Source organism: Dipodomys merriami, unplaced genomic scaffold (genome assembly GCF_024711535.1).
Source record: "Dipodomys merriami isolate MVZ:Mamm:240054 unplaced genomic scaffold, mDipMer1.0.p SCAF_6, whole genome shotgun sequence".
Taxonomy (NCBI): domain Eukaryota; kingdom Metazoa; phylum Chordata; class Mammalia; order Rodentia; family Heteromyidae; genus Dipodomys; species Dipodomys merriami.
The window spans coordinates 3,029,912-3,052,530 of NW_027206179.1; the positions used below are offsets into that span (position 1 = coordinate 3,029,912).

At 41.3% G+C, this 22,619-nt stretch overlaps 1 protein-coding gene and 1 non-coding gene across 2 annotated transcripts; both read right to left on the minus strand.

The window, feature by feature from the left end:
• Nucleotides 1–1,342: 1,342 nt before the first annotated feature.
• On the minus strand, nt 1,343–14,939 carry LOC138813637 (vomeronasal type-2 receptor 116-like). Its single transcript, XM_070002037.1, is given in 7 exon segments — nt 1,343–2,262; nt 4,302–4,425; nt 5,411–5,638; nt 7,860–8,669; nt 9,050–9,338; nt 14,533–14,699; nt 14,829–14,939. Coding segments are annotated over 7 exon segments (2,649 nt in total).
• A 4,467-nt stretch (nt 14,940–19,406) lies between these two features.
• Nucleotides 19,407–19,492, minus strand: LOC138814334 (small nucleolar RNA SNORD35). Its single transcript, XR_011367925.1, has one exon. It is a non-coding gene; the product is annotated as a small nucleolar RNA SNORD35 (small nucleolar RNA).
• Between the last annotated feature and the right edge of the window lie 3,127 nt (nt 19,493–22,619).

The following is a 22,619-nucleotide window of genomic DNA, read 5'->3' on the forward strand; positions in this document are numbered from 1 at the left end:
TGACAGGGTGCTGGTGCCTCATGACTGGGATCCTAACTACTCAGGATGCTGAGATCTGAGGATTGCAGTTCAAAGCCATCCCAGGCAGGGAATTCCAAGAAACTCTTTTCTCAAATGGACCACTGAAAAGCAGAAGTAGCAATCATTAAATGAGCACCTGTACAGAACAGTGAGCACTCTCTTCTTTGACTCATTGTAAGTGGGATAAGTTGTTTGGCTTCCAGACATTTCTGTCTCTGTGCAGATGCTTTTCTGTTTTCCATCCATGGCCCAGCAGAATTAGAGACAACACTATGTGTATCTTTGTCATGCATGTGTGGGTGACATCACTCCACTGGGCCACAGCTACAGCACTGAATGACATCAAGATCCCTGGACTCAGAGACATGACATGTGCTTGTTTTTCCATTGGACTACTCCTGGCTTTACAATGTGGTTGTGGCCTGACAATATTCCTACTTCAAGCTCCTCAACACTTTGATTTCCTAGGGACTCTTCTGAATCATTCTTGTTCCCATAGAATTGTAAAGATCATTGAGAGTTTTGAAGTCTGAGCCTATCTGATATTTTTGTCCTCTCTTGGGGAGCTTTTTCTCTTCTAATAAGTGATTCTATTTCTCCATCCCTTAAGATTGAGGATTCTTAGGGACTGGGATGACAAGGCTCTGCTTGGCCAATTGTGTACTCTGTATTTTTGGATTTCAATAAGAACTAATGACCAGTAAGCAAACTATTTCTGTAGCTGCTCATTTGGACAACTGTAGCTATTTTGGTGCACTCGCATTTCTTCCCTAAAAAAATACATTCATAGATTCCTGTTGGAACTGCAACAGATTAACATCGTGCTCTAAAATTCTAAAAGAAAGAAGAGAAAGAATGAGAGATTTTCCAGTAAAATACCTCAGTAATAGAAAATATGATAACAGAAATATACAGCAAGGTCAGAGAATGGAGTTGATTTACCATAATGAAAACATGGAAATGCTCAACAACGTAAATTTCTATACTAGTAGCTTAGCAATATACTGATATTCAAGCAGTGTGACAGGATAGGTAGGAAGAATAATTGAGACAGGAAAGAGCAAGGAAAAAGCACAGTAGATAATGTACTCATTAGGAAGTATGATAGTATAAAGGACAGATTACACTGGAGGAATCATGAAATATCCAAGTTAGAATGCAAATTTAGGAGGTCTTGTTGGGAATGTGCTATGTCTCTAACATAACCAGAGGAATGAATTAGAGTAACTTCTTTGTTCAAAGAAGTCCTCACATTAAACTAAGATGTGATACCGATTGCTCTCCGAGACTCTAAACATTCTAGGCAACATCTATGTTTATCTTAATGTTTGTTTCTTCCAGAACCTGATCTCTCCCTGAACCTGGAGAAAGAATTTCTCTCAGGTCTTATCAGGATGATGTAGCACTTGGGGGCAAAGATGCAGCCTAGGAGACCTGCACTGGAGGCCAAAATGGAGAAGACCTCCACGGCCACCATGGCCTTCCCCTTGGTGCTGTGGTAGACAGGCAGGAAGGTGAGCCACACACTGCAGAACACCAGCATGCTGAAGGTCAGGAACTTGGCCTCATTGAAGGTGTCAGGCAGGTTTCTGGCCAGAAAAGCCACAGTGAAGCTGGCCAGGGCCAGAGAGCCAAGGTATCCCAGGACACAGTAGAAGGCAGTGAGAGAGCCTATGTTGCACAGGATGATGATGTAGCCATGTTCAGATTGTGCATCTGTGTACACAAAGGGAGGAGAGATTCGCAGCCAGAGGCCACAGAGGGTCACCTGGATGAGAGTGCTGATGGGGATGAGGAGGTTAGGAACCCAGAAGAGCAGCCACTGCCTCGAGCTTCTCCCTGGAGCAGTGAGCGTGAAGGCTAGAACCACAGTGATGGTCTTGGCCAGGACCGTGGAGACAGCCACAGTGAAGACCACTGCAAATGTGGTGTGCTGTAGGATGCAGGAGGCTGTGTGGGGACGGCCAAGGAAGAGCAAGGAGCAGAGGAAGCAGCAGATGAGGGAGATGAGCAGGATGTAGCTTAGGGCCCAGTTATTGGCCTTGACAATGGGGGTGTCTTGGTGCTTGATAAACACCCCAAGAACAGCAGCTGTGAGTGCAGAGCAGCAAAGAGCTGTGCAAGCCAGGGTCATACCCAAGGGGTCTTCATAAGCCAGGAAGCCTTCAGTTTTCCTCAGGCAGTGATTTCTCTGTATGTTGGCAAACTGATGATCTGCACACCTGACATACTGCTCCATGTCTGGTGAGGTGTGAGAATCACTATTAGTTTTTGTTCAGTATTTGTATTTCCTCTCAACCCTCTTCATTTAAGTAGCTATCTCATTTCCCCTGATTCACCATTTGACCTGTATTGAGTTCAATACCAATAGAGTAACTCTATATCAAAATGCTTTCACATCAAAACTCTTTATCACATTTATTCTTCTTTCCCTCCTCCCTTTCCGTTTTTATGTTTATCTTTTCTTTCTTTCTTCCTTTCTTCCTTCCTTCCTTCCTTCCTTCCTTCCTTCCTTCCTTCCTTTCTTCCTTCCTTCCTTTCTTCCTTCCTTCCTTTCCTCCCTCTTTCCTTCTGTAGCTCCTTCCTTCTTTAGATCTGTCTCTCTTTCCTCCAGTGCTAGAACTGTGGCCATGGGACGATTTCCAGAGTATTCATGCTCAAAACTACCACTCTACCACTTGACCACACCTCCAATTACAGCTTTTTGGGTGCTTAATGGTGAGAAAGAATATTACTGAGTTTCTTGTACATCATTACATCAAGCTCCATCCTCAAATCTCAACTGCCTAAATTACTTGGATTACAGTTGTAATATATGATTACCAGCATTATGTGCTGCATTCTTGACAGGTCATACCACTCTGGCTCTCTGCTACTCATTCAAGACATAATGGATAATAGAGAATCAGCCCAATGACTTCACTTTGTACAAGAGGGTCTAATCCAAACCTCAATCTCTTCATTACACCAAACACAAACTTCTTGAGCATTTGATCTGTATCAAGAACAGTGGTCCTCCACTGATAAGATAAGGTCTGGGAAAGATGAGGTGGAGGAGGGAGAAGAGAAATGAAATGGAGATGATAAACTACTTCTGAATCTTTTATATTTGAAGAATTGCTAGTCAGCCTAGTGCCAGTGTCAGACATGGAGTGATCATAACAAAGCCACTTGAATTATTACTGCATGCTAAATACAAAATAAAACTTAATTGGAAATGAGCAGCAATAGGCACTCAGGAATGAAAGGCTGTGTTAGATCAGCAATTCCATGATGATTTGCCTATCATTTCAAAGATCAACAACGGGTCCTTGATATTTTCGTTTTTTCAGTCTTTAGCTCTTATTTTCTCCATTTCTCCCTTGTTTATTAAATATATGTTTTATTGTTAACTTTACAAAGTAGTGATAGTTACATGATTAAGGTAATGAGTACATTTCCTATCGATCATTGTTCCACATTTTTGTTTTTTTTAATGTATTTTATTGTAAAAATACTGTACAGAGTAGTTACAGTTGCACGAGTAAGGTAAAATGTACATTTCCCATCTAGGATTATTGCCTCCTGCTTTGTTTTTGCCTAACCATCCCTTCCTTGTCCACATCCCCAAGTACTCCCCCAACAATGCTAAAGTTGTACAGTTTTTTTTCAATATAGTGTCTTGTACATCTCCTGGTTAAAATGGGGCAACCTGTATCCCTATTTAAGCAGTTTGTTTTTTCCTTGCCCTCCCCAAATTAGGAAAATGTATATACAAGATGTAGGGCACCAGAATCCAATACATTGAAAACAGGGGTTATACCATGGGGGTGGAACATACCTAAGAAACAAAAAAATCACATGGTCATTATAAATACATTAAAAAAGAAAGAAAAAACCACTTGTGTTCCTATCTTGGCATTCATTTCGCTTAACATCAACTTATATGGTCATAAGTACATAGCTTTTGACCTTTTCTGCTTGTCCTAGACATATAGTAGTTATTACAAATAATGGAAACCATGGGTAAACATTTTCTTTAAATACAAAAAATGCGATTGAGGACAGGGGAACATGGGTATTCTCAAGATGAAGCCTGTAATAGATTAGAAAATACAATCAGAGACTCAATGGAGGGGCTTAATGGGTGTTTCTTCTAAGGAGAAGTATGGTTAATGTTGCCCTGGAAATCTGCATGAAGGTGCATATGTGTTCCTGCCATGTTACTGCAGATCACTCCACTGGCTTGCATGGAAGGAAGGGTAGGAAGGAGAGTTGGGGAATTTCTCTAACAGACTCACCTGTCACATTAGAAATCTCATTCTCTGGGCAAGGAGTGCAATCAAAGCAACAGGTAGCATTTCCCTCCAGAGAGGCCTTCCTGAATCCAGGACCACAGCTCTCACTGCACACAGACCGAGGAGTCTGAGAATATTCAGATGAAAGTTAGTGACCATTTATCCTTTCACCTGACATCTGACACACTCCAGTGATTTAGGGGAAATGATCATCAAAACACATAATCTTTATATTCACACAGCAAATGAATTTACTGAACCTTCTTACAGTTTCATCTGACATGAGCTGAAGAAAATGTGGGGCCTCAACACCCAGCACTCATACTATCCGGAAATCATGGAGCTTTGAAGTGTTGGATGTTAATTCTATGAAATTAGGAAATGGGAGTTAATCCTGCATCCTATTCTTGAATTCAAGTGATCTGTTTACAGATGAATAAGAGCATGAGAGGAAAATCACTCAGGTAAAATTCAAACCCACTCTATAAAGCATGGCTAATTGCTGTGAAGGTGCTGCTGTACCAGGGCCATTCACATCTCTCTTGGCTTCCTAGCTGTCAGAAAGTTGGTGAATTTCTCTGGCAGATGCTCCTTTCATTACATCCTGTCTCACTAGACTAACAAGCAACAATCTATCCAACCATGATCTGAAATCTCCAGGCAGAAGCAAAGCAAGCCCTTCTGCCTTCTCATTTGATTCCCTCAGATATTTTGTCACAGTGCTGGAATGATGATTCACAGTTGTCATTTAATTTTATGATATTCACTATGCAAACATAGAACAACATATTGGTCATGATATGTTCCCCTGTTCTCTCCATGAATCTGTTAGTAAGAAACTTCCAGAAACTGAAAGTTTTGAAATGTACACCACTGAGCCATAGTTTCAATGAACTAACTTTAAAACAAGATAAGCTTATTGCTCATTTATACATAGATAATTCCATTATGGTTAGAAACGACTGACTCCGGGGGAGAAATAAGGATGTGGTGACATTGCCTACAAGCAGTGTGATCATAACCTGACTTAGGGAATTGTAAGGTCTGTCTACAACTACTTCCTAATAACAATACATTTTTTTAAAACGAGAGAGTAAGTAGAAATGACTCACCTTGGTAATTCCTATGGGCCACTCTATCAGATTTTCAAACAAAACCAGTTGTTGACTCTGTGGCCTAGATGGAGAAAACTTGCCAACTTTCACCTTTTGTCCCAGACCTTCTGGAAAATTCCAAAAGCTCTTAATGTCATACTCTGCTTCCAAATTCTTTTCCTCATTCAAAACCACTTGGTCTCCAACAGGATTGGTAAATTGGATCTTCTTCAAAAAGGGATGCAGCTGAAAGGGACATATTACAGTATGGTGAAGTGCTTCCCAGTGTTATCACAAATCCCCAGAACAATGGATTACTCTTCATTCCCATCCCCTGATTCAGACATACCATAGGAATCCAAACAACTGTATCAAATGCAGGCCCACAGCAGACTAAAGTGTTACCAAGTTCTAAAACCTGGGTATCTAGGATGGGTTGCAGAAACTCAATTTCAATGAATGAAACTCCAGCCACATCCAATAAAATAATGAATTATCATATGATAGTACTCAACGGACTCTCTAAAGTGTATTCCAATCACTTGTTTTGTGATTCTGATAAGAGAATCAGTCTGAAATATAGGTAAATAATAAACTAAGTAGAATCATAGAATATATTTGACAACTATGAAATATTACCTTAAGCAAGACTTTGTTCACTGCGTGTGTGTGTGTGTGTGTGTGTGTGTGTGTGTGTGTGTGTGTGTGTTTATGCCTGCCCTGTGGTGTGACCTCACAGCTTAGGCACTCAACTTTTTTTTTTGTTCTTTTAAAAGTAATCATTCTGTCCATTGAGCCACAACTCCCCCTCTGTCTTTTTGGTGGTTAATTGTAGTCATAAGTGAGCCACAGGTGTGAGCCACTTGTGTCTAGGCAATATTAGGTTTTCAAGAACTAGGCTCCCTTAGAGAAGATCTTCACTAGCCATAAAACAGACAAGGGTCTCATATATAAAATATACTGGGAACTCAAAAAATTAAATGCCCCAACAACAAATCCTCAAAGAAACAACTGCCCAATAAATAAGTGGGCTAAAGACTTAAAGAGAAACTTCTCTGAAGAGGAAAGAAGGATGACCAATATACACATGAAGAAATGCTCTAATAGAAATGCCCTAAAAGAAATGGAAATCAAAACAACATTAAGATACCACCTCAGTCCAGTTAGAATGGCTAAAATCAAGATCTCTAATAACAACTGATGCTGGAGGGGATGTGGACAGAAGGGAACCTTACTGCATTGTTGGTGGGAGTGTAAACATGCTCAACCACTTTAGAAAGTAGTATGGAGTTTCCTCAAAAGGCTGCACGTAGAGCTCCCTTTTGACCGAGCAATTCCACTTTTGGGCATTAACCCAAATATTTACAAACAAGACCACACTAAACCTAATAGCATGACTCTGTTTATTGCAGCATTATTTACTATAGCTAAGATGTGGAACCACCCCATATGCCCGCAGTAGATGAATGGATCAAGAATAATTGTTATATATACAAAATGGAGCTCTATGCCACCATCAGAAAGAATGACATTGCCCACTTTGTTAGGTAATGGAAAGGCTTGGAAAAACTTATATTAAGTGAAGTAAGCCAGGCCCAAAGAAACATAGGTCCCATGGATTCCCTTATTTGCTATATCTAGTATATGTCTGAGTCAAGCAGAAAACGTCAGATAAGGTGATGTTAGGGAAATGAACCATAAGATATGTATTCAAAAGTTTTTTTTTCTTTCATGTGATTGTTTCTATCACATTTATATGTTTATTTCTTTGTTGCTTTGTATGTCCATCTCCCACAGTATAACCACTCTATTTGATGTCGGTATAATTTGTGGAGGGTCTGGGAATAACTAATCGTTTATATAGGGATACAGGTGGACCAATTGTGACAATGGGATATAGAAGTCGTTACGTTGAAATCGAACTTCACAGCTTTGGTTCGGGGTGTGGAGGGGGGAGGTTTTGGTAGGGACTGTCGAAAATGAACTTCACAGCTTTGTTTCGGGGTGGGGAGGAGGATTGGGTAGGGAGTGAGTGGGGGGAGGATGGGAAGAGATGGGAAGGGGAAACAAAGGATGAGGCTATAATGCTTGGTAAGAAATGTACTCATTATCGTGCCCATGTAATTGTAACCCCTCTGTACAGTATTTTCACAATAAAAAAACTAGTCACCCTTAATCAGTTATTTTAAAAAGGTACAAGGAAAATTTGAATATATCCTATTGAAAAGGGGATGGCTTTTCCCAAACATAGTGAGGATGGGGACAGAAGACACAGCACTTCCTTGTCACGGATGCAGCGTTCTTCAAGAACATTGTCTTCACAGTTCTACCAACACTTCATGGAGAGCACAACAGAATCTCTTGTATTTGCCAAAATGGTGCCAGACAACCCAGTTGCATCTGCTATGAAAGCTAATATAGAAGTTGTGCATGCCTAGAGTAGGTCACCCAAAAGCAAAGCCATTACCTGTGAAGAGAGAAATGCCTTGGGTTGCCCATTGTGCACTATTGGCCCTTCCATGTAATGAAGAAACCTCTAGTGGAGGGCATGGGCCACAGCATACACAGCATTGTAGATGTTGTAACTCTCATCTGACATGGTCATGTCAAAAATGTGCCTCAGCAACCACTGCAGTGTGGCATTGTATGAACAGTGCCCCAAGTCTCTGCAGTCAGACTTAATCAGTAGGCTATAAACAGACTGAATCCATGACCTGGGAAGGGAGTTATTAGCTGAGTTCTTGGAGAAGGTCTCTGTCAGAATAAAATTGGTGAACCCAGCAGTGTTTCTATGATGGTGAGAGAAGATAAGAGGTGCATGGAAAGAGTCAATCAGAAAATGTCTTTTAGCAATAGTCACATCATCATAGGGTGAGTTCATGACCCAGACTTTGCCTGTAATTAAAAAGTGCCTAAATTTAAGAATAAAACTAAGTAGAAATTTACTGTCCCCATAAATGATAATCACATTGGTTGATAAGTCCATTAGCTGGCGCTGCATCGATAGATCATTTGAGAAATCTGAAAGGATACTGTAAGGTACCATATTCTCAAAGGCAAAGCAAACTCTACTCTTGCCCATCTCTTCCCTCAATTCTGAGAGGAACCACATTCCATAGTTTTCTTCAGTGATGAATAGTCCCACCCAGTTCCAACTGAAATGAAGCATCAAGGAGACCATGGCCAGGGCTAGACCTGAGTCCTTGGCAGCCATCGGATAGACAGTACCAAACTTTCCATGGTCACTCAGGAGAGAATCAAAAGCCCCAAAGATGAACTACAGGGAACAAATGGAAATAACATCAGGAAGAGGATAGTCATTGGCAAATGTCAGTCCTGATGTTAACAACACAACAACTGATAGTACAGTAGTGGGAACAAAAGTTTGCTTTTCCCATTTGCAAATTCATCTCCCATGTTCTGAACACTTTGTAGACATGTACAGATAAGGCTCAGAGCTTTGGGTCATCCTTTCCTCTCAATACCGCTCCTTTTATTTGCAGCAATGAAAATGTGTATGTCCCACCCACTTTTGGAGGCTTCTCCCTGTGAGATTATGCATTTGGAAGGGTTTGTGATACCACCTCCTCTTCAGCCTGTTGAGGGCAGAGTCACTGTGGATATGGCTCCACATCTGCCCACCCCTCCCAGCCTCACCTGTGGAAGTTTGTAGAGGTCTAGCAGTGTCCCTATTGGGACAAATTTGCTTGAGGTTCCTGTGAGTGCCGCTATAGCTTGGCTGTCTCTTCTGCAGGTGTAATTAGGGATGTTTTTATTCTTCCCAGACAGCCAGGTGAGTGGATCCTCTAACAGATCAGTACCTGAGTAATGTGCAGTATAGATCTCAAACCCCAGAGTCATGTTGGGTAGCAGATGGGGATTCTTGTTGATCTCCTCCACAGCCAGCACCAGGGTGAGAAGCAATTGATATTTCTTTAAGTTCATCCTGCACAGAAATCACAAAATTTGGGTAGGTATACAAGTATTACAAATGATTAACTGCAAATTTCATGACTTTGTTGAAGCAAATGTTGATTTCTACCCACAGTAATATGTATAGATACAATGGGGTGGTATTCTAATTTGGAGTCTAAGGAAAGTTCTTAGAATTGGGAGAGTTCCTGAACAGGTCTTGATCAGCATACATGAGATGACTATTCTTCTGATATTGCAGAGAGAGAGGGGCAGGGAAATGAGCAAGCTGGCTTTTCCTCTCTGCCCCATATGGATAAGTGAAAAACACTGCTGTCTGCTGTGACATAGGAGCAGGCTCAGCTTACATCCCAAATCATTTAGTACCTTAACTTAGCTGTGCATATGGAAAAAATCTTAAGATATACGATTCCAATTGGGAGCAGATGGTCAACCTGAGTTCAACCAGTATGAACAGAGAGGCAGCGCCTGCTGTGTTAGGAGTGAATAGGAAAGCAGGCTGCTTTGTGTCTGTGCTTGCTTGCCACACATTTGCCAATGGTGCATCCTTCTACAAAGAAGTGAATCTTGCCTTGTGAGGAAAGTAAAGAAATCACAGAAGTACAAAATTCATTTGATGTGGTAGAGGCACACTAAGCTGACTCAGAGAATGTCATCATTCAAGGGGATTCCCCAGAAGCAGAGCCAGATGGCAGCCCAGGAAGTTAGAACATGAAGATTGCCTCACCCAACAAAGAACAGATGAGAATCAGGGAGTGTGGAGTGGAGGATACTTCTCTAGAAAAACAAACAACAGAAAAGGATGTGTGAGAAAAGGGGGGAGAAGCCATCTCCATGTTTCTCCCCATTACCAGCACTAGTAGCTCATTATGGACAGAAACCCTCTGACATTGCATGGAGGAAGAGAATTAAAGTTAAATCTCAGCACCATCCCCATACATTGAGACCAGTGCTGGGGATGTGCTTATAGTTTCTACTCTTGAGTCCAGACCTTTAGATTGTGCCTCTAGAACTGGTTTAGGATTGAGAAGGAGGACACTGCCACAACCTCACTCCTCTAATCTTGTGAATGACAGCAGGTATGGGATACAACCTCCCAGTGAGCAGGGCAGAAGACTGGGTCAGAGTTTTTCTTAGAACCCTTTGTCAGGCATTTCATAGTTGGACCAATAATCCAGAATAAACTAGAGGCAATGTTTGATGCTAGTACCACAGCTTAAATTAGAATATTTCAGGAGGTTTTGGAAGGTCGATGAGGTAGAAGCAAATGCAATTTGCATCAGTTTCCACCATGGGTGGAGTAGGCTGACACCTGTATTCTTGCTTAGCCTTGTGAAGCCACTGTGGCTATGTGACTCTCTTGTCATCTGGCTCAGTCTAGTCTCATTGCACAGTGAATAATTTCAGGGACCACTGCCCTAGAATCACAGTGCTCAAGATGGCGCCAGGCAGAAACTGAAGTCGTTCTAGGAATCCAGTGTGCATTGGTCTACATCAGCATAAGCTAGCGTGTGGCTTATGTGTATCCACATGACAGTTTGGGCTTTGGGGATGCTAGATAGCCTGAGTAGATGGTGGTGTTCACCAAGATGGTCCTGTGGATTGCTTTTTTTGTTGTTGTTGGTTGTGGGGCTTGAACTCTAGGCCTGGGATCTGACCCTAAAATCTTCAGCTTAAGACTAGCTCCCGAGCACTTGAGGCACAGCACCACTTCTGGCGTTCTTTTGTTTTACTAGAGATAAACGTCTCACAGACTTTTCTGCCTGGGGTGGCATTGAACCCCGGTCCTCAGATCTCAGCTTCCTAAGTAGCTAGAATTCTAGGCGTCAGCTACCCATGCCCAGCTTGTGGCTTCCTTTACAAAACTTACCATGCTGCTGTAGCATTGCACGGTTTTCCATCCTAATTTTAATAGGTAAGACAGGGAAATAAGATGGTGATATGGTCCCACAGCTTAGTGTGGGCTAGGTAATAGCACCAGAACTGTGCCATGACCATATAGCCAGGACAGCCTCTGGCTTACTCTGTAATCAATACCTGAGAAAGTCATCTACCACCCGACAATCTGAATTCTATATTAGCTATCACTAATTGTGTATGGTTGTGGGCATCTGGGCTCATGAGCACACCTCTACCACATTCAACCTGAGTTGAACTCCCCCAGCACTGTGTTGGTCTTGATCGCAGTGGACTGAGGATGCTGTACTCAGGCAGGATAGACTAAGGAATATGAGGCCTGGTTAATGCAAGCTCAATGCTTGTCCATCTACTTCCCTTAATATTAAGGGAATGAAGTCATGTAGGGGAAAATGGAGAAGAATAAATTAGTAAAAAAATGAGGTTTGGGAAGCTCACAGCAAACAGAGAGCTATTCACCCATCTACATAACTTAATATTAAGGGACCAAAGTCACTGAGCACAAAAAGAATGTGGATAAGTTAAGGAAAAAAATGAGTCCTAGAGAAGGCAACTCAGAAACATGTGATTTAGAAACACAGGGCTACCATCTTTACTTCAAAGAGAGGCAACAGGTTGCATTGCCTCCTGAGAGATGCATTTCTCATCATATGAATTAGCAGTTGTCTTGTAGGGCAAATGCCTTCCCACCAAAATGCTCCCCCAAAATTTAAGCAACCTCCTACCCCAAATACAGACAACAACACACCTTCCTTCCCTCAAGGATAATCATCTGGAAAGAATGGTCAAAACATACAGAAACTCAGAAAGTTTAACACCAGGAGTGATTAGAGCAAAGATGACAATCCTATGTTTGTGTAACTTTGAAGTCAGATTCCTGCCTTTACCATGTGAATACCCGTGGCAGCCCAAGAGCTGTGTGTCTCTCTTCAGTTAGAGTGTGTCTTTGCCTTTCTGTTTCCTTTTTGTCTACCTGTTTGTTTGTTTGCTTCCTTACTCAACAAAGCTCTGCCACATTTTCTTACTGTTGTGACTTGTCTAGAATTTCTTCTTCTGCTATCAAAGTCCAGGATCCCAAGTCCCTACTTTTAACCTTCATCTGTTTTGGTGACCCTGCTGTTTGGTATTCCAGGTATTATAGAGTTCTGGTGACCACAGCTGTGTCTAATGCCTGTTCCAGCACACAAATCTTGCTATTGCAAGGCAGAATCCATGCACAAGGCCATTCCCTGTGGATGAGGCAAATGGTCCCCCTGTGCACCCAGGAGAAGGCATATTTGGACCCATGATTCATTGGAGTTCTCGTGAGGTTTTTAGAACCACAGAGTATTTTGTCACCAAAATAGCCTTTGGTTTTCTCTGGTACTGAAGTGGTTTATCACCTCACAGCTGACTTCTCACAGTCCCTCGGCTCCCTCTAGTGGTGACATTGTGGAAGTCACTTACAAACTCACGAACACTGATGCCTTCCTGGAATTTCTTGAAAGACAGGCACAAAGCCCGACCAGTCAGACTGGTATAATTTGGAGACATTTCAAAAACCAGATGGTATCACATGCCAATATGAATCAAGAATGTTCCAGAATGATGAGTTCTCCTAGTATTCAATATAATCATTTTAGGGAAATTCTCATAGAGATAATCTCTACTCTCATGGATGTTTGCTGATGTTATTTTGTGCAATGTAACTGAGGCTTGACATCTAGAATGTCAGTAATACTAAATATGAATTGGGAACTGGTGGCTCAGGCCTGCAATTATAACTACGAAGGAGAATGATACAGGAGAATTATGTTTTGTAGTCACTTTGTGCAGGAATACCTGTGACACATTTTATGTGGAAGCACCTCCACAGAAACTGGTGCAGAGCTGTAGGTCAAGTGGTGGAGTTTCAGCCATGATAAAAAAAGCCATCAGGACTTGGGATGATGCCTGAGTACCAGAGTCTATCTGAACATGCACACACACACACACACACACACACACACACACACACACACACACACACACACAAACACACACACACACACACACACACATATACACAGCTCAATTAGAGAATGGACAGAGAAGAGGATAGCTCTGACATCTCACCCTTCACATGGGGTATGTTTGTAATGCTGGATTTACACATGAGCCCATCTTTCTCACTCACTTCCTCACCATATTAATTTGGCTTCAATATCTCTCATAAACCTCTCATGGAATAAAGTATTCCTTTCCTGAACAAACCCCATACAGGGTGTTTCCACACAACTTGTCTGAGAAGATTCATCCATGACTTCCTTAGTTTACAGAGAATTCTATAGATCTGAAAGTAGTGAGCTCACCTGGGACAAATGCATGAAATATATGAAAAAGCCAGGCACCTTTGCTCATGCCTGTCATCCTATCTACTCAGGAGAGTGAGATCTGAGGATCAGGGCTCAAAGCCAGCCAGGGCAGAAGAGTCCATGAGACTCTTATGTCCAATAAACCACTAGAAAATTGGAAATGGCACTGTGGTGCCAGCAATCGAGCACTTGTCTTAAGGTGAATAGCAGAGGGACAGCATCCAAGCCTAGAGTTCAAGACCCATTACTGACAACATATATGAAAAAAAACATTCAAATCCAGTTTACGAAGTTATGAGCAGGGAAAAATAAATAAGCCTGGAAACATGTTGGAGAACAAGGAATTTCTGGGAATAACATAGGAGAGAGGCCAAGACATGGATAGCAGGACAGAAGCTTACTTACATTAGTTAAGGGGAAAAAGTCAAGTATGTCATGCATCTCTTATTAATGATCTGACCAGCAGCTCCCCATTCCCAGAGCTTTGCTGACATGAAATAACCTCAGAAGCCGAAACTGCATGTCTATAATAAGAAACATTTCCCTGAAGGAGGTCCAAACATTGGTCCTGTTTTGAAAAGTATAAAGAACAGAATGGATTGAAGATTCCCTGGCCTTTGCCCTATGGATGGGGACATTGCACTTTAGTGTCTTTGTATGGACTCTTGGTCACCCCAGTGATCCTGAGTAACAGTGATGAGTGGAGGAGTCACAGTGATGGTGGGGTGGTCGGGACATCTCTGGAAAGGGGAGTGTAGTGGAAGACAGACAGAAAACTCTTTAATATTGGAAGAAAAAAATATTCATTGGGAACACCTGAAATGAAGTAGAGCTGTTGTAGTGAGGGCAGTGTAGAAGATTCAGAGCACATCAGTGATTGTGTCCAAACTTCCCCCACCTCTGACTGTAATCCAAAGAGAAAATTCAAAATTTAAGAAAATCCAAGAAATCACTTACTGAATGTTCTGTTGCTGCAGGGTAGGGTCATTCAAGCCTTGAACGACCAATTCCCAAGAATAGAGGGGGTAAAATCCAGCAATGACCACATCTCCCCTGCGGCATGCCACAGATTTCTCTGTGCAAATGCGTCTGCAGTCTTCAGAGGAACTGACCAGGTGTGGATGCTGGAGGAGAAGCAGTGTCAGAGCCACAGGGAACATTGCTGCTGATTCGACATGGAGCTGTGATTCTGGATGCAGACTGTGTAAGGTGGGTGTCTAAATGGATCTTCAGTTTTTGTGGCTTCTTGGTACCTGGATGTCCTCCACTGTCCTAGAGGAATACAGAGCCCGTTCTGCCCTCTGGCTCTGCATCTGAGGCCCCGTTTCAAGGTCAAAACAGAAGTTAGAAAACATGTGTACCATCTTCCTCTCAACACCGTCAGGACCATCATTTCATCCAAGACTGTAGATAATGAAACTCCAGGGATGAATTCCTTTCTTGTTGAGTTGTTCACAAACTTGTGTGAAAACAAAAAGTTGAAAACAAAAAAAATCACAACCAATCAAGGGTCACTAGGGATGATGGGAATGGATGACAGCAGAGGATGCCATGTGAAGGTCAAATGATCATAGAGCACCATGCTCAACAAAGGCCCACTCAGAGTTATTGGAGTACAATCAAAGATCAGGATGGGCAGGCTCACAAACTGGGGAAAAGCAATGACCCATTCAGGTTTTTATACCAACTGCACATGCACAAGAATCAAGAAGAGCTCAATGTATTTATTTACTGCGGCAGGTGTTACCAACAGTGTCCTGGAATTCTACCATTACAAATCAATATTCAAGGTCATTTCACTTATCCAATTAGGTATTTGCATTCTGAATCTTGAACTTCTTCAGTGCTTGCATGTTGTTGACCATCAGACTGCACCTATCAATATATTAGCGGTCCATTGTTAGACAGAGATGTTCTATGATCTATGACTTTCTGGGAACATAGCAGACCTGCACACTGAGGATCCTGGTAGCTGTGGGTGTATGGATGGGTCTTGCTCTGCTGTGTCCCCATCATGTCCTGAGTCCTCCGGAAATTCTTGTTCCCACTTGGACAGCCACGTGGTGCCAGCTCTGTCCATGTCTCCCTACCTGTCTTCTTTACTAGTTCCTCATAATAGAAGTGAAACCATGGTCACAGCATAGTGTCCTGCTCTGCATAGACTTCCCCAGGGTGGCTGGTTCTGTGAACTGGCTGCATATATTTATGAGGAAGGTCTTGGCAAATGTAAATTGGAAAAGTAAGGATGCAAATGCTATTTGGTATTGGTAGTCAGCAAGAAATTGCAAGATCATCAGTGCTGGGGCCTAGCCTGACTTGGTTTTTGAGGTAGAAATCTTTGTTGCTTCTATACCCAGGATTATCAGTTTGAGCCACCTGTGGCTGGCTCAGAGGACAAACTTTTATCCCATTCTCCTCATCTATTACTCTATTTCTGTTCAGTCTGCCTAAGAGAACATGCCCTCCCCACTTCCTCTTCACTTGCCTGAAACCAGCAGTCAGTCACCTGTCAATCACCTGAATGGGAGTCAGCAAAGGACCCCACAATCTGAGGTCACTTCCTCATCCACAGAAGTCCCTTCCTAGACCATCCTGGTCAAACCTCCCTAGGACACTGAGAAGTTCCCCAGACTCTGTGCTCACTTCCATATCTGCTGTTGTCCCCTTCTCTCTCTTTTTATTTTCTTCTTTTTCCTTTTCCTTTGTCTTATCCATGGGTCTCCATCTCCTGACGGTGGCCAGTTTGCCTTATCTGCCTGAACCGTGTATCAGGTTTCCTTGCTGGAGAAGCTAACAATTTCTACTTCATTATCATTGATATCTACTCTAGTACTCTATGCCTTCTTCTCCCTACATTTCAAAAATAAGAGAAAACTTGGGGATCTGTGTTGCCTCTATCTATCTGCATGTTTTCTTTCTGTATGTCTGTTTTTTTTTCTGTTTGTATTGTAAATCTGTTGTAGAGAGGAGTTACCATTATGTAAATCAGGTATTGAGTACATTTCTGTTTTTACAGTGTTACCCAGTTTTACCCTCCCTGCCCCACCTACAGGTTGTATGCTTCATTTTTCACATGGGGTCCTGTATATACCACTGCTGCATTTGCCAGGGTGATTAACTGAACACGATGTTTTCCACTTCCTCCCATATTCCTGACTCAAACATATAATTGGATGCTCAAGACTCCTTGTGTCTGTGTGACTCAATTTACTTTTTCCATTCATGTGTTGATTGGAATGGAGCCTGGTTCTGCAACTCATCTTCTAAGTAGTGTCATGAGAAACACTCACCATATGTAAACATAGACATAACAAATACCCATACTAGTGTGTGTGTAATATGTATGTAATATTATATCTTTTGTCATATTATGTTACCAATGGTGTTATACTATTTCTTTTGGCCATATCCCCATTAGTGTCTGTTATTATTAATTTTCTTGATAATTAATCAACTTATTTATTGCCAATTATTTTTATAATAAGCTCTATTTTATGAGTCTCAAGATGTACTCATCTGCTACTTACTTGAACATTTTGTGGGTATAAAAATTGAAGACGGGAACTGGTGCTGTGACTGAAGTGGTAGAGTGCTAGCCTTGAGCTGAAGAGCTGAGGGACAGAGCCCAGGCCCAGAGTTCAAGCCCCACAACCCACCAAAAAAAAAATTGAAGACCGTTTTTGCTTCTGAAATCATTTTTTATCCAAATGAGACCAATTTGTTTCATCAATTCCCTTTCTCAAGACTTTCATTTATTAACTTCCCTTGGTCATGGGACTTGAACTCTGGGTCTAGGTGCTGTTCCTCAATTTTCAGCTCAGAGAGAATGCTCTACCGCTTCAGCCACAGCACTGCTTTTGGTTTTCTGGTGGTTAATTGGAGATAAGAGTCCTACGGAGTTTCTTGTCTGGGCTGGCTTTGAACCCTGATCCTCAGATCTCAATCTCCTGAGTAGCTAGGATTACAGGTGTGAATCACTGGCACCTCCATTCCTTACTGAGTTTTTAACAATTACATGTTTAATTAACTCTTTGAAAACATTTGATCTCAAAATGACATTTTTAAACATGTAAAGTAGTAATCCTTAGACAAACTGGTTGTAAATTGATATTTCTCATTTGGTTTTAAAGCAGAGACAATAGGAGAATCACATGTAGACTGACATTGCATGAAGAGTCCAAACTTAACAAACTTGAGGGATCTCAGACCATCTCTTGGTGTTTTCAAAATGCAGCTGATTGCATCACTTTACACATCACTCTTGTTACTTTATTCAGGTAATATTTGAAGGAAAGCAACTTTTAGTTAAAAACACTCATATATTAGCCTTTTGGTATATAAAAAATTGAGCAATAATAATAATAATAATAATAATAATAATAATAATAATAATAATAATAATAATAAAATAATTGAGCAATACCTGAGAGGTGGAGGCTGAAACCCATAATCCTAGCTACTCAGGAGGCTGAGATTTGAGGATCCTGGTTCAAAGCCAGCCTGGGCAAAAAACCTCATGGGACTCTTATCTCCAATAAATCACTCAGAAAACTAGGAGTGGTGCTATGACGCAAGTATTAGATTGCTTGCCTTGAGCTGAAAAATTGAGGGACAGAGCCTAGGCTCACAGTTGAAGCCCAATGACAGACAAAAAAAAAGAACTGAGTAACATAAATTAGGTTTTACATTGAAGTAAATATCTAACCAAAGCCAGGAAAATTTAAATGTAATTTCTACTTTTTTTGTCCCTTAAAGGAAACCACAATGGGAAAAATATGCATGTAGAGAAAACTGCACGTTATCTATCTGACCCATATGTGTAAGAAAGGAGAAAATCTGAACACACACTACACGATTGTTTTATCAAAGGAATCCAGACGGGGGAGGAAAGGCAAATATAAATTTGGATGAGTTAATATTGGCAAGAAGTGGCAAAATAAGAGAAGAAAAATAAGAAAACCATAAAACTCACGGTAATATTCTTAGCTTTGAATGGTCTCAAAGCCAGTTAGAAAATTTCTACCTTCTATCCCTTTGGCTGGTGGAAGCTACCAGTACATTTGCAGATCCTCCTGGGAACATACGCAGAGATTTCTGGATCACAGTATCCAGGCTCATTGGTCCATGAGCCGTTCACATCTGTTAGTGCAGGAGTGTGGCTTCTGCCTCTGGAAGCTTCCAGATCCACCCCTACCAGGCCAACCAACCTAGGGTGCATGCCTCACCGGGTGCATCAAGCGGTCCCCAGACGTGACAAGCAGCATGTCTGAGCTGCTTAGCCCCTGCACATGCTTTGGCGCCTCTGGGGAAGATGGGGCTCAGGTTCCTGCTCTGGAAGGGGAAGGATACTCCCAGCATGCCCTGGGGCGTTGGGCAGTGAGCATCATAGGAAGGAGAACTGGGCCTTGAGCATGAGGGGCTGCATGTGGCTAGGGCCTTGCTCATGTCAGCAACACCAACTCGGGGCAGATCCTGAGCAGCAGGTGTAGGGAGCCCGGGTGGGATCCATAGCCTATTCCTGCTATTCTGGCCCCTCTCCGGGTTGAGATAACTCACTTGCAACATAGGGGCATCTCTTTCCTTTTTTTCCTGCTCAGGCAGATTTGGTTGGTTTTCTTTTTTAAAAAAATATATTTTTTTATTATGAAAATACCGTACAGAGGAGTTACAATTACATGAGCAAGGTAATGAGTACATTTCTTATCAAGCATTGTTGCCTCCTCCTTCATTTTCCCTTCCCATCCCTGCCCTCCTATCTTCCTACCCTTCATCTCCCTCCCTTGGTTGGTTTTCATTTAATATATTGGGTATTTTTCTCTCCGCCTTTTTATTTCCTGGTATCTGCTGAGTCTTTGGCATCATTGGCACTGCCCACAGTGGCATCCACAGACCATCGTGAGAAAAGACATAACTTGCTTTAAAAAATTAAAGACAGGATTGATGGTTTTCAGAGTTGGTTGGTGGGAAGATAAGGGAAAAAATTAATATATGGAAAAAATCGTGTGTGTGTGTGTGTGTGTGTGTGTGTGTGTGTGTGTGTGTGTGTGTGTGTGTGTTTGTTTGTGTGTGTATGCCAGCCCTGGAAGTCAGGACCCAAGCTGCTTTGTAATTCATAAGTGGCATTTTACCATTTGAAAAATACCTCCTGTCCTGTATTATTACTTGTAAGTTAAAGGTGGAGTCTCATACACTTTTCTGTCCAGGCTAATTTTGAACTGTGATCCTCAGATCCAAGCCTTCTAAAGTAGACATTGGTGTCTGACTTGAAAAGAATTGCGTGTATAATATTGAAATTAATAATGAATTTAATAATAGACTTCCACAAGAATGTGAAAAGTTAATACATTTGATTCAATGTTTTAGTCAGTACTTTAAAACATTAACACTTTTTCTTTATTGAGAGTAATTACATTAATTTCACAGTATTGTGGCATAGTGATACTTAGCTGAAGTCACTAACACATTTTAACCTTCACAACACATCTTATCATTGTCTTCAACTACAAAGCTTATGAACTCTGAAGACTTTAACAATAAAACTGTTTCTCCCAAATCGGGTGATATGTACATTTCTTTCCTTTTGCTCAGTATCAGCTGTTTCCTCTTTCTCTCTCTTTCCCTCCCTCCCAATACCAGCCTTGAGTTGCTTAGTTCACTTTCATCAATGACCAGTGCTGCTGATGGGCCCCTCTGCTGTATTTTTTCACCCATTTTCCTATAGTTCTTTGCCCTCCTCTTAGTTTCCCTTAGATGTGCATGCTTATACACCATATATGCGGTCCAATATAAAGAGTCAGCTAGAAAATATATAACAAATTAAGAAGCCAATCTTTGTTTCTTGTGTCTTGTTTATTTTGTCATATCTCATTGTAAAAGAATAACACTTTTATGATGTGTAATTTAGTCCAATCAAGAGGTGATTGGACATCACTGGATCTGAAAAATGCAAGTAGAAAATAAAGCAGTGGAAGAAAGGACACACTATCTTTTGCCAGCATGGCTAAAGAGATCCCCTCAAAAATCTAGTGTTTCTGTTGTTCTCTTTTCTCTTCTTCTTCCATTTCTATTTAGGTGTCCTTAGAGATTTGGTCCAATATGATGCACAAATTGACTAATTGTGAGCTCTGGGCATTGATTTTACCAAGGTCCTATGGAAGTCAATGATGAGCCCATCCTTTCTCTCCTTTATTGAGTGTCTCCAGGACAGCTATAGGTTCCACGCTTGTATCCTCTGAGACAGAGGCTGGGAATGGCCAGCTCCTGGTTTGTCAGTCCTGAGGATGGAGGCTGAGCTTTCCTTGTGCTCCAAGCTTGAAAAGGTCTTTGGTTCTTCACCCCTTAGTTGTGTCTAAAGGCAGATGCAGCTCTACCTAGTAAGTAATGATGTAATTGATACATTAAGGGTCTTGGAAATATCACCTTTTAATCATACATAAAAACATAATTGCTTTGGGTAGCCAGTAACAATTATTTCACACTTGTGTTCACAGTTCACCAAGTTTTATATGTCCTTAGTTGTGTTTGGTTAGCAGAATGGGTAACCAATTTTTAATTCTACCTACAGATCACTGGCTCTGTTTCCTGTTGAAATCTTCCCCTAACTACAATACATGTATTATTCTAAACTCTTTCTGAGGACTGAAAAGGAACTATTGCAACAATATTAAAGGCCTGGACCTCAGTTATCAAAACAGCATCAATGGTGGGGTGCTGTTGGCTTTCACGTGTAATCCTAGCTACTCACAGGCTGAAATCTAAGGATTGTGGTTCAGTGCCAGCCCAGGCAGGAAAGTCTCTGAAACTCTTATCTCCAAATAATCACCAAAAAACCACAATTGGTGCTATGACTTAAGTAGTAGAGCTCTCTCCTTGAGCTTAAGAAATCAGGGACAGAGTTCAAGGCCCAGAGTTCAAGTCCCGAGACTGACAAAACAATAACAGCATCAATGATATTATTCTGAACTTCCTATTTTTTCCATACTATGAACTCTGTCTTCTGTGTTGTTCTTTTTATTTCATCTGCTTCATCTTTCTGTACTTCACAGTGAATTTCCATCTTGGCCACCGAAAGAAATGAAAGTGAGCTGATGTTCTTATGGGTTTTATTTTGTTTGGGTGCTGGTTCTGATAGTTGAAGCCAGGGTCTGGGTGTTGTTTCTGAGCATTGTTTTTGTGTAAAGTGAGTGCTCTGCCCCTTGAACCACATATACATTCTGACTTTTGTTGGTTTACTAGAGATAAAAGACTCATGAACTTTCCTTCCCAGGATGGCTTGGAACCATGATCCTCACATATCAGCTCTCGGAGGAGCTAAGTTTACAGACCTAAGGCACTGATACTCAGCTAAGTATGAGCAATTTTAATGTAACTTGTGACTGTTTAAACACAAACTGTTACAACTGTGTTTGTATTTGGCTCGCTGCTCATGGGCAAAACACATGAGATCAGAATCATTCTGGTACGTTGTCCTCTTTGACAAGGTAAACATTCATTTTATTTTGCTGAGAATCCAGGAACAGGTGCCTTATACTTTAGAATCTTTGCTTAGAAATTAATTAATACTAATTTCCTTTACTATTGGAGTATGATGAATGTATAAGGGCAACTACCCTTTAATTATTAGCCTCAAATTGTAAGTTTATACTCAATAAAGGGCAAAAAGTTATTGGATTTGAAGTTTCCTTTTCTCTAGTGGGCAATTGATCAGAGACTTCAAAAGTTTGATGTAGACTTTGATATGGCAGTCTAACACCCATTCACTTTACTTAGTTAGGTTGTTTGGGTTCCCCTTGAAACTTTATTGTAGTAAAATTCATCAACTCCTCTGTGTTGAATACATAGTTGTCCAACAATAGCAGCCATTACATAAGCACCTACAGAACAGTGAGCACTCACTTCTTTGAGTCATTGTAAATGGAATAATCTGTTGTGCTTTCAGACATTTCTATCTTTGTGCAGATGCTTTTCTGTTTTCCAGCCATTGCCCGGCAAAATTAGAGACAACACTGTGTGTGCTTCTGTCATGCATGTGTGAGTGACATCAC